Consider the following 12338-nt stretch of genomic DNA (forward strand, 5'->3'; position numbering starts at 1 on the left):
GATCATCGAAAAAGCAAGAGAGTTCCAGAAAAGCATCTATTTCTGCTTTATTGACTATGCCAAAGCCTTTGACTGTGTGGATCACAATAAACTGTGGAAAATTCTGAAAGAGATGGGAATACCAGACCACCTGATCTGCCTCTTGAGAAATCTGTATGCAGGTCAGGAAGCAACAGTTAGAACTGGACATGGAACAACAGACTGGTTCCAAATAGGAAAAGGAGTACGTCAAGGCTGTATGTTGTCACCCTGCTTATTTAACTTCTATGCAGAGTACATCATGAGAAACGCTGGACTGGAAGAAACACAAGCTGGAATCAAGATTGCCGGGAGAAATATCAGTAACCTCAGATATGCAGATGACACCACCCTTATGGCAGAAAGTGAAGAGGAACTCAAAAGCCTCTTGATGAAAGTGAAAGTGGAGAGTGAAAAAGTTGGCTTAAAGCTCAACATTCAGAAAACGAAGATCATGGCATCCGGTCCCATCACTTCATGGGAAATAGATGGGGAAACAGTGGAAACAGTGTAAATAATTAGTGGGCAACCTAAGACTTAAAACCCAGGTTTTCTGGAGAGTAATTTTGGAAATCATAACTCACATATTGCAGCCTCAAGATTTTTAGGTTTAAAGGGGCTTGGTGTGTTGGGTCAGAGGATGGGAAAGAAATGATAAATTAACAAGTTCATCTACTTTTATGGGAAGTAACTGGGGGCAGGGGACCTGTTGTAGTACTTCTGTATTTAGTAATTTAAATTTTGAAAAGGAAATCCACTGTATATAATGTTATTACCTCCGGGGGTTTGAGGCAGCACTATTGAGTCCAACACAGTAGTGTTTCTGCAGGGGAAATGTAGACATATTTACATCGGTGGAATAAACTAACTGTAAATAAACTAGTCATGTTTGCCCACCTGATTATGGCCCAGATCAGGCCAGATTTTGTGGCCAAATGGGTTAGAGATAAACGTTTGTTTTGAGAACATTTTCAGAATTGTGGATGGACCTATATTGGAGTTTTCAGGATTAAAAAAGATATGGGGACTTCCCTGGCGGTCTGATGGTTAGGACACCACTGCATGGGGCATGAGGTGTGGCTAAAAAAAAAGATCTGTAGGCCCTTGTTAGACAAAATATTATCAATCAATGTTTGTTTTAGAGTAATGGAGAAAGACAGTTAAATTTACTGATCAGACAGAAGGAAAGGAAGGAAGAACTATCATCTCTGGAGCATTTTGGTGTATATTCCAAGCACTTTACAATTATGCCAGTGATTTCAGTTTTAGAGATTAGGATAGGAAGTACAAGCTAGTGGTTTCACCGTGATCTGGCATCACTTAATAAGTAGCAGAGATGAACTTGACCTGGGGTTTGTCTAATCTCAAAACCCTGCGCCCTTTGCACAATCATCCTGCTCTTTTGGATAGCATAGCTTATGCCCCAGGACCCCAAAGTCTTTCCAGATCTGCTACTAACTCCATGCTCTAAGTTGGTGTTACTAGTAAGTTGTTGGTGTTACTAGTCCATAGTTATTTTGAAAATACATTTAATTTAATTAATTATATATTTAATTAATATATATTTAATCTTTGGCTAAACTTTTATAATATATCGGTAGTAAAATATTTAGACAACATCAAATATGTGTATATTTTAATCATAGATTTTTTTTCTTAACCAGCTATCACCAAGGGGCAAACAAAACTGACTCTACCCTTTATTCTCAGTAAATGTTTGAGTGAACGTTTAGAAAACAGTAATTTTCTTATCATTTGAGGAGTAGAGAAATTGAAAGTTTGTATGTATATTCTTAGCATCTTTAATTATAGGGAAGGTGACACCTAACTTTTGCCTTACCTAAGGGAATATGTCCAGTGTAATTTTAGATTTTTGTGATAAAGCTATGTTGTGGAGGGGTTGGAGATTGAAAAATAATGGGTTTGGAGACTCAGTGAAACAAGATTTCCTAGGTGCATTGTGAATTGCTTGCAGCTGTGTGCAATGTAACAGTTTTGAGATATTTGAATTTTGATACATCACCCACTAAATGGTTTCTCTGCCTCTAGTTACAGATTTACTTCTGTGCATCTTGCCTGTACCTGACATGTATTCCTCTTCTTGGAATGTTCTTTCTTTTGTGATGTACTGGAAAGGCATTGGATCTAAGGCTTGAAGATCTGGATTTGAGTTATAGTTCTTGAACAAATATATGACCCTGGTGTTGCTTAACATTAAACCACAGTTTCCTAATCAAGAGAAATGAGGATAAGCAAGTAAAAAGGGCTTTTGTAAAACAAAACAAAGAAAAATAAAGTCCTCTAGAAATGCTAGCTTTTTTTTTTTTTTTTGGTCATTTTCCCTAAAGTCTGCCATGATTCTGGTTTCTGTAGAATAAAATTGAAAATCCCTAGCAAGTCTTTGGATGTCTCCTTTAGGGTAAGGGTCGGTTCCCTTAATGTGCATGATGTATTCTGTTTCCATCACTTTGCTCATCATCCCCATCTATCCCATGTGGGGGATGGGATTTCCAAATCCTACCTAATGTTTAAGATTTTAAAAATTTCAGTTCTTTGAAGAATTTCCAGATTTACATTCTAGAAGAGTTTTTTCCCCCCAACTGCATTTCTATGTGTAGTTAATTGTATCCTGTTGTCCCAGGTATTATTAGATTAAGCCATATAAAAAATTTATCACTTTTATATTTAGAAACGGACAAATATAATTGCAATTTCAAATGGTTCATAGATATTAAGCACTTACTAGGATAGTGTATTTTCTTCAGAAGCATAGCACTGCTATTGCTGTTAATTATTAGGAAAGTCTTTTAAGTATTCCCATAGCCTTACTCCTTTAAAGCCTGCTACTTTTTTTTACATTAAAAAAAATATATTCTTTTACCATTATGGTTTATCATAGGTATTGAATATAGTTCTCTGTGCTATACAACAGGACCTTGTTGTTTATCCATTCTAAATGTAAAAGCTTCCATCTGCTAAGCTCACCCTCCCACTTCATCCCACGCCAACCTCCCCGCCTTGGCAACCACAAGTCTCTTCTCTACGTTCATGACTGTGTTTCCGTTTCATAGGTTCATCTGTGTCATCTTTTAGATTCCGTGTATAAGTGGTATCGTATGGTATTTGTCTTTCTCTATCTGACTTATTTCACTAGTATGATAATCTCTAGTTGTATCCATGTTGTTGCAAATGGTATTATTTTGTTCTTTTTTATGTGAAGCCTGCTGTTCTTAAGGATTTTGTTTGGTTGTTTTTTTCCATGAAGTTAAGCTATTCATAGATTGGGAAGTAAATGAACATATTAAAAACACCAATGGTGCTTTCTTTGTTTTAGATACTTAATATTAAATGCTATTTTATGTAAAATTTTGATAATAGAAAACACTTGTGAGCGCTGTTCAAAAAAGCTTTCTTTAGTCTTGTTTCTCCCCATACAGGATGTGACACAGGGTTGGTTGTCTAGTGGATACTTCATGAATATTTGATTGGTTCTCTAAATTGGAGGATTGTTCTATCCACCTGTCCTGGGAGGGGGGTAGTCTTCAGATAAAGGTGAGGTGTGTAGTAGACTCAGCCCCTGTCTGATATTTCTGTTGCTGGGAATAGCAGTAGGATGGCTTTATAGCTCACTGACTATTAACCAAAAGATTTATATTCTGGTTTGTAAATGTATGTGATATCTTCTGAGGGCAAAAATACTAAATCATGTGTAGCTTGTATCTGATTAACTGCCTTTATTCCTTACTAAGTTAGAATCTATTGTTTCTGCTTTATAGGTAAGGTTTCATTTTTCTTTGGATGCTTTCAAGATTTTTCTCTTTTTCTTCAGTTTTCAGGAGTTTAATTATAGTGTGTTTTGTGGCAAAGACGGTGAAGAACCTGCCTGCAGTGCAGGAGACCCAGGTTCGATCTCTGGTTTGGGAAGATCCCTGGAGAAGGGAATGGCACCCCACTCCAGTATTCTTGCCTGGAGAATCCCACGGACAGAGGAGCCTGGTGGGCTACAGTCCATGGGGTCGCAAAGAGTCAGACATGACTGAGTGACTAACACTTTCACTTCGGCATTGGTTGCTTGGGGTATATCCTGTGTGACGTTAGCTCAGCTTTAATCTGTAGGTTTGTCTCTTGCCAAGTTTGGCACATTTTCCGCCATTATATTTGAGTACATTTTTACCTACGCCTTCTTTGTCCTCTTCCTTCAGGACTGCAGTCACTTGGACGTAGATTTTTTGTCGTAGTTACGCAGGTCACTTAAGGCTCTTCATTTGTTTTCTTGGTGTTGTACAGGTTGGCTGATTTCTGCTGATCTTTCTTCCGATTCACTGACTGTTTCCTCTGTCCCCTCCCTTCTGAGCCTGTCCACTGCCCTGTCATTTATTGTATTTTTTTCAGTTTGGATTTGGTTCTTTATACCTTTTTTTTTTTTTTTTTTAAACTGAGACCTGCTTATTGAGTTTATGTTTCCATTTATTTTAAGCTTGTTTATAAAGGCTCACTGAAGCAATTTTGTCATGGCTGCTTTAAAATCTGTCAGATAATTCTAACATCTCTGTCATCTTGGCATTAATATATACTTGACTTTTCATTCTATTTGAGATTTCCCTGGTTCTGGATATGATGTGATTTTTTTTTTTTTTTTGAAACCTAGACATTCAAAAATTGTGTGATGAGACTCTGAGTTTTATTTAAACCTTCTGTTTTAACTGGCTTTTTTTTTTTTTTTTTTGGTCAGAGGGGGAAATGGGAGAGGGACACAGCCTTGTTACTGCCAGGTGGTGTTACAGTCGGGTTCCCCACCCAACCTCTATAGATAGCTGAAGTGGGAGTGGCTCCTGACTGCAGCTGAGTGGGGCTGGGATGGGAATTAAGGCTCCCACGTGGTTGGGGTCCTCCTGTTCTTGGTGGGCCATAGTGAAAGCCCAGACTCTTTAGTAGGCTTCCATGGCCATCACCCTGGTGAAGGTGTTGGGGAGGCCTCATAACATTCTTGACTGGATGGAAATCTAGGCTTTCCTGTTGGCCTTTGCTAGGGTCGGTGGGGGTAGGGACATGTTTTTTCTGTTCGGCTGCAGTAAAGTGATTATTGTGTTGTAAAGATTTCCTGTCTTGCTAGACTGCCCCTTTCTTAGTCCTCTGGCTAGAGAGAGCCGACTTTCGTTGGGGGTGTGTGTGCGTGGGTGTCTGTGTGTACCCACTGGCTTTTCTGAATTACTGGCTTCTTCAGCTTCAAGACTGGGATTTATAAGGCAAAAATAAAACCCGTAAAAGCTAGGGTGCTCACCTTCACATCCTTCCTTAAGTGTTGAGCCCTCTAGCTGTTGCCAACTTTTGGAGTCTTTAGTTTTGTTTTATATGTTATATCCTTATGTTTTTAGTTGTACTTACTAGCAGAAGAGAGGAAAGTATGTCTACTCTTAGTCTTACCAGAAGCTCATTTTCTTTTAGATACACTTTAGTACAAATACAGTAGAATAGAAAATAATTTTTTTCCATTTTTGACTGTCTCATTCACTGTGTTTTGTCCTGAGGCTTAGTTGCGATGGCATATAATGAAATTATCATTTTTGTTTTCTCTTCACTTCAGATTCTGATGCTCACAGTACAACCTCAAGTGCCTCTCCAGCTCAGTCTCCCTGTTACAGTAACCAGTCAGATGATGGCTCAGATACAGAGATGGCTTCTGGCTCCAACAGAACGCCAGTGTTTTCCTTTTTAGATCTCACATACTGGAAAAGGTAAAAGCAACAGAAAATATCTCTCTAACCAGCAAACCTTCTTAATTACAGGCAACTGTTTCCCACTTCCTTAGCAATTACATGGCATTTGGCAAACCGCTGGTAGCATGTGTGGTTGGAGGTGGATTAGGCAAGAATGGAGCTGAGAGTTTGGATTTTGTGTGTTTTTCCTATTAAAATTGATTTAAAATAAAAACCATGTTAAGGAATCTAAATTTGCTATAATGGAGTATACGTAGATATTCAATGTGATCAACTCTCCCACTGAAAAAAGTAAAAAGATTAGAAGTATATATATATATATATATATATTATGTCTTTAAAAATGGCATTAACAAGTAGACAAGTTAATGAGAAATATATATGCATGCTCAGTCACTCAGTCATGTCTGACTCTTTGTGACCCCCATGGACTGTAGCCTGCCAGGCTCCTCTGTTCATGGGATTACCTTGGCAAAAATATTGGAGTGGGCTGTCATTTCCTCCTCTAGGGGATCTTCTCGACGCAGGTATCGAACTTGTGACTCCTGCTGCCCCTGCATTGGCAGGTGGATTCTTTACCCCTTAGCAGCCTGGGAAGCCCCTAATAAGGAATAACCAGAGGCCAAAAGCCATGTGAATGAGAAACCCCAAAGTCAAAAAAGAGATAATAGACTAGGAAAGAGAATATTGAAAGTGGTTAAGGATTTTCTAGTGCACAGATTTGGGAAGACTAACAAGTAAAAGCAGGGTAATAAGCAGTTATCGTATGGGTGAGGAAAATTCACCCATATGACACATTATATGCAAACTGTGGAACACGGGAGGCAAAACAGTTAGTGAGAAAATAAAGACTTTATTTTTCGAGGAACAACAAACACACAAGCTGAGTTCTCAGCATGAACAAAGGATGCCGTAAAACCATAGATTTAACACCTTCAGTGGCCCCAGAGATAATAGCTGGGAGATAATTCTCCCAGGCAAGAATACTGGAGCGGGTTGCCGTGCCCTTCTCCGGGAGATCATCTTCCTGACGCAGGGGTTGAACACACGTCTCTTAGGTCTCCTGCATTGGCAGCCGGGCTCTTTACCACTAGCACCACCTGGGAAGCCCTTACATGACAATAACATGTAAATCAAAGTAGTAGAAGTAATGGGAGTGAAAGTGTCCTAATGTCTTTGTACTGTTGAGAATAAATATATTGAATAACTTTAAAGTTTGATTAATGAGCTGTGTAACCACTAAAAAAATAAAAATAAGAATGTAAAACCTCCAGAGAAAAAGAGAAAGACCAGGAATTTAAAAATATACCTAGCAGGATAAAAATGATGAAAAACTTCTATGTATTTGTAAATTGAGAACCCTTGGGTCAAGAAGAAAGTGTAAGTTAGAACATCCGTATAACTGAAAAATACCACAAATCAAAATGTGTGGTATGAAGTTAAAGAGGTAAATAGAAGAAAAGTTGCTTTTAGTACTTTTAACACAAAGATTTAAAATAAACGAAGTTATATATATCCAGTTTATAGATTAATGAAGCTCAATATAAAGAAAAATAAAAGCAAGGAAGTCCTAAAGATAGAAGTAGGAATAAATGGAGTAGAAAACCAATATGAATGAATAGTATCAGTAAAGCCAAGAGTTGGTTCTTGAAAAAGATGACCAAAGAAGTTACTAGAGATCAAGTTACTACAGATCAAGAAAAAGAGATGGTACCCTTGTTATTTCTTATTTCTTGGATAAGAAAGTGATATTCAACTCTAGACAAACAGAGGTTTAGAAGTCAAAGGATATTATAAACAACTTTATGCCGGTAAATTTGAACATACAGGTGAAGTGGATACATTAGTAGCTTACCAAAACTGTTTACCAAGACAGTTTACCAAAACTGTGCCAAGACTTGAAGAGTCGCATAATAAAGAAAATGGATTCAGTGGTCAGAAGTCTTCCCACAAAAAACCCCAGGCTGAGATAGACAAGTCCTACTGAATGTTCCAGAAACAAATGAATCTGATCTTGCACTGGATTTTCCAAATTATGGATCAAACAAGGCCTAGGCTCCAAGCATTCTGTGAGGCTGACATACCTTTGATATGTTATAAACAGTTTATCATAAGTATATTAGATTTATTCTAGGGATGTGAGATTGTTTTAAGCATTAGAAAGCCAAGTAACATAATTTGACAGTTCCTAAAGGAGAGGGGAAAATGCCTGTCGTGTTAGTGGTGTATTGAAGATATTTGATAAATTTGAACTTTGCTTCAGGGTTTAAAATAAAATCTTTAGCAAAATAGGAAGAGGAGGCAACCACATTGATAAATACTTTGTATTTTCAGGTAAAATCAAACATGTTCCCATTCCTATATTTCAGCAACATTGCCTTCAGACATGTGCACTGATAATGTGCAGCGTGTTTGTAAAAGCAAAAGTTGTCCCATCAGAAGAAGAGCAGATAGCCCTTTCACTGTTCACCTAAACTATCACAGCAGTGATAATCAGCTGTACCCTAATGCAGAATAAAAAGTTTTAAAAAAGAGAGTCTGCAAACTATGGTATATTCATGTGGTGGAATACCATACATAACTTAAAATGAAAAAAAACTCTAATAGTATAGTATATTTGAACTTCAGTTATTGTTGAGGAAAAAAATTGCAGCATACAGTATGATTCCATATATGTGCATTTCTGTATATATTTTTATTTTATATGTTACATATATGAGATAACAAGCAATATGTTTAGAGATGCAAACATGTATACAAAGAAAAAGGGGAGTGATAAACCTAAAATTTTAAGGAGAGAGTGAGATTGAGTGGAACGGGATTGAGAAGAACGTACAGGGGGATTTCATAGGAAACAATTGTTTTTTTCCTTGGAGTGTATGATCCATGAGTGATTTGCTGGGTTGTCATTTCTGTATGCCTTTATGTGTATTTGATAATATGTGTATATATTTTTTGTCTGATCAATATTAAAACCGCCAGCTGTATCAGCCTGTTCATTGTGGCTATTTTTCTCTAAGATGTGGTGACTTTTGGAGGAAACAGTTAATAACTTTAGGAACAGCCTCTGAAACTGAGGAATACCTTCTCCCCCTTAATATTTACTAAGATTCAGTGTGGGATTTGGGCTTTCCTGGTGGCTCAGCTGGTGAAGAATCCGCCTGCAATGTGGGAGACCTGAGTTTGATCCCTGGGTTGGGAAGATCCCCTGGAGAAGGGAAAGGCTACCCACTCCAGTATTCTGGCCTAGAGAATTCCATGGACTACACAGTCCATGGGATCACAAAGAGTCAGACATGACTGAGTGACCTTCACTCACTCAGTGTGGGATTTAAGGGACTTGGGTAATTCCCATTACCTGGCAAATTGAGGTCACTCTAGGAGACCATTCGTTAGAAATGTGATGATTGTGGAAGTAGAACCTTTCTTTGATCATATTCTACTAGTTATAATGTTTGGTGTGTATGTTAGTTGCTCATTCCTGTCCAACTCTTTGCAACCCCATGGACTGTAGCCCGCCAGGCTCCTCTGTCCATGGGATTCTCCAGGCAAGAATACTGGAATGGGTTGCCAGTTCCTTCTCCAGAGGATCTTCCTGACTCATGAATTGAACCCAAGTCTCCCACAGTGCAGGCAGGTTCTTAACCATCTGAGCCACCATTAAACCAATATAATGATTGGTGGATTGTTCTTTTTTTTTCTGTATTATTATTCTGCCTTATTGATATATTTTGTTCTCTCTCCATTTTTTCTTTTAGACAGAAAATATGCTGTGGCATTATCTATAAAGGCCGTTTTGGGGAAGTCCTCATCGACACACATCTATTCAAGCCTTGCTGCAGCAATAAGAAAGCAGCTGCTGAGAAGCCAGAGGAGCAGGGGCCAGAGCCTCTGCCTATCTCCACTCAGGAGTGGTGACTAAGCTTTATGTAGAAGGGGAGCAAAAACGATTTAAATTTTGGAAAACAAAGCAACAAAATGACCCTCCTATTTTTAATTTGGATACCTGCTATTCTGCCAAAAGATGGATTTGTAGAATAGTTTTGAATGGGTTATTTTTCCTCCAGTTCCACAAACTCTGAAGCCAGTGAAGCTTACTAAGAGATAAAAAAGAAGTGTACATAATATTTAAGATGCTGAGTATTTCATAGGAAAGCTGAATGCTGCTGTAAAGTGCTCTTTAAGTCTTTTTTAAAAATCCCCTTCTAATGAATGAAATTAGGGGAATTTTCAGGGGACAGAGATGGGATTTGTTGTATGATAAACGTATGTAGTTTTAGTCTTTCTATTTTGAGAAGTAGTGGTTGGGGCATTTTTTAAGATGGCTGGCTACACTTGTTTTCCTTCATTATAATAAATTTGTCATAACTCAGTAAACATGGACTTGCCCCTAGAGGTGGTGGTTAATAACTGAAATATTAAGGTCTTGCCAAGGTTCTGGTGATTCAAACCTGTACTACTGAATATTAAGCAGGACAGACAGCTCTCTGGTGCGAGTATCTTGAAGGAGTAATTTCTAAATATGCAGAGGTAACTTGACTGTATATGTTGCATCCTGTGTCACCTCCCTCCATATTGGTATTTGATACAGATTTTAATTTATATGAAACTTAAAAAGCAGAGTCAAAACTTAAAGCAGAATCAAAGTTCCTCTTGGGGAAATGTCAAGTCTTTAGGATAAGCAATCCTACATGAATAGTACCAAAGCATTACCACTTGGTAGAGAACATTCTCTATTAAAAATGTTATATTATCTGAAAAATAACAATGTGCAAGTCTTTGGATGGCACACGAGAAAAACAAAGGTTAATGCTTCTTGGGGCACGTTTCTTAGAGGGCTTGCAAGCGTGTAAATAATTTGTTTATGTTACGTGACTGGTGACTTCACTGAAAATCTGCACAATTCAGTTTTAGCTCTGGATTACTTCAGTTGACCTTTGTGAAGGTTTTATCTGTGTAGAATGGTTGTTTGACTTGTTTTAACCTGTTAGGGTTTTGGGATTTTGGGGTTTTTTTTTCATTCTATATTAAAGTAAAATTCTACTAAAAGAAAAGAGGTGTGTGTGAATGCTGAGTGGGTTGGTTTTGGTTTGGCTTCTGAACATTGGTCAGGCTTTCTGAACATTGAGGTGTTAGATGATACATCCTAAATGTGGAGCTCTTCCATTCTGAAACCTTCATTAAAAGCCTTTTACTTGAACCCAAACCAAAGTACTATCTATTGCCTCTTTTCTAAAAGTACAGGAAAAATATATCACCTGTTTTCATAACGAGGAAGCATTGTTTGCCTCCCTGGTAAAACATGACTCAGTACTTATTTTTAAAACTGGATTTTAAAGATTGGATAGTATACATAACAAGAGAGTGAGCCACTTTTTATGGGCACCCTATAGTTTTATAGTTCTTAATCAAAACTTAAAGTTTTCTATTTCTTCCTTTGGGAAAAACTACAAGCCACCATATGCACAGACTACACAGTGAGTTGGCTCAGTGCTCCCGCAGACTTTGAGGTGTATTACAAGAACCCCAGCCATTATCATCTTCCTCCTGAATTATTTTGAAATTTTGTTTTGTACATTTTGGCTGCAGTATTGGTGGTAGAATATACTATAATATGGATCATCTCTACTTCTGTATTTATTTATTTATTACTAGACCTCAACCACAGTCTTCTTTCCCCCTTCCACCTCTCTTTGCCTGTAGGATGTACTGTATGTAGTCATGCACTTTGTATTAATATATTAGAAATCTACAAATCTGTTTTGTACTTTTTATACTGTTGGATACTTATAATCAAAACTTTTACTAGGGTATTGAATAAATTTAGTCTTATTAGAAAATAAAAGAGGCTGTTTGTGGCTTTGTTTGAAAGGTGTTCTTAAGTAAGAATAACTAATACTTTTGGCCCTCACAGGTGTTACTCAGTATAAGCACTTAGTATTGTAAGAAGCCATAAAGGAAAAAAGTCCTCTTTACCAAGAAATATAGACTTCAAAATACAGATCTTCTCTACTTACCTTAGGATTACACCCCAATAAACACAAGTTGAAACCATTGTAAGTGAAAAATGCATTTAAGTGACTTCCCTTCCTGTGGTCCAATGGTTAGGAATCCCCCTTGCAGTAGGGGGAGAGGTCGGGGAGGGAGTGAGGAACACACAAGTTGGGAACTAAGATCCCACATGCTGCAGAGCCACTGAGCCCTTGTGCAACAAGCAACTAGAGTCAGCTGCAAGGAAAGATCCTGCATGCTAAGTGAAATATTTTAAAAATGTGTTTAATACATTATAGCTTAGCCTAACCTACCTTAAACATACTCAGAACATTTACATTAGCTTACAGTTAGCAAAATGATCTAACACAAAGCCTATTTTTAATTAAATATTGAATGTCTTACGTAATTTATTGAATGTTGCACTGAAAGTGAAAGCCAGAATGGCTAAACATACTGGTAGTTTACCTCAGGATCATGTGGCTGATTGGGAGCTGTGGTTTGCTATTCCCTGCTGCCAGTGCATCACAAGAGTAGCCTACTGTGTATTGCTAGCCTAGAAAGAGATCAAAATTCCAAGCCTGATTTCTACTGAAAGCATGTCTCTTGCAC

The 12338-nt window shown here is 37.7% G+C and overlaps 1 protein-coding gene across 3 annotated transcripts in view; it reads left to right on the plus strand.

Moving 5' to 3' along the window:
- Positions 1-11580, plus strand: part of SINHCAF (SIN3-HDAC complex associated factor) — a 29535-nt gene extending 17955 nt beyond the window's left edge. For all 3 annotated transcript variants that reach the window (NM_001076116.1, XM_059886598.1, XM_005206844.5), the window contains 2 exon segments: positions 5603-5753; positions 9494-11580. In NM_001076116.1, the coding sequence (NP_001069584.1) occupies positions 5603-5753; positions 9494-9653 (311 nt within the window). In that variant the 3' untranslated portion in view covers positions 9654-11580.
- The last annotated feature ends 758 nt before the right edge of the window (positions 11581-12338 follow it).

This window comes from Bos taurus, chromosome 5, assembly GCF_002263795.3.
Source record: "Bos taurus isolate L1 Dominette 01449 registration number 42190680 breed Hereford chromosome 5, ARS-UCD2.0, whole genome shotgun sequence".
In the NCBI taxonomy this organism is placed as follows: Eukaryota; Metazoa; Chordata; class Mammalia; order Artiodactyla; family Bovidae; genus Bos; species Bos taurus.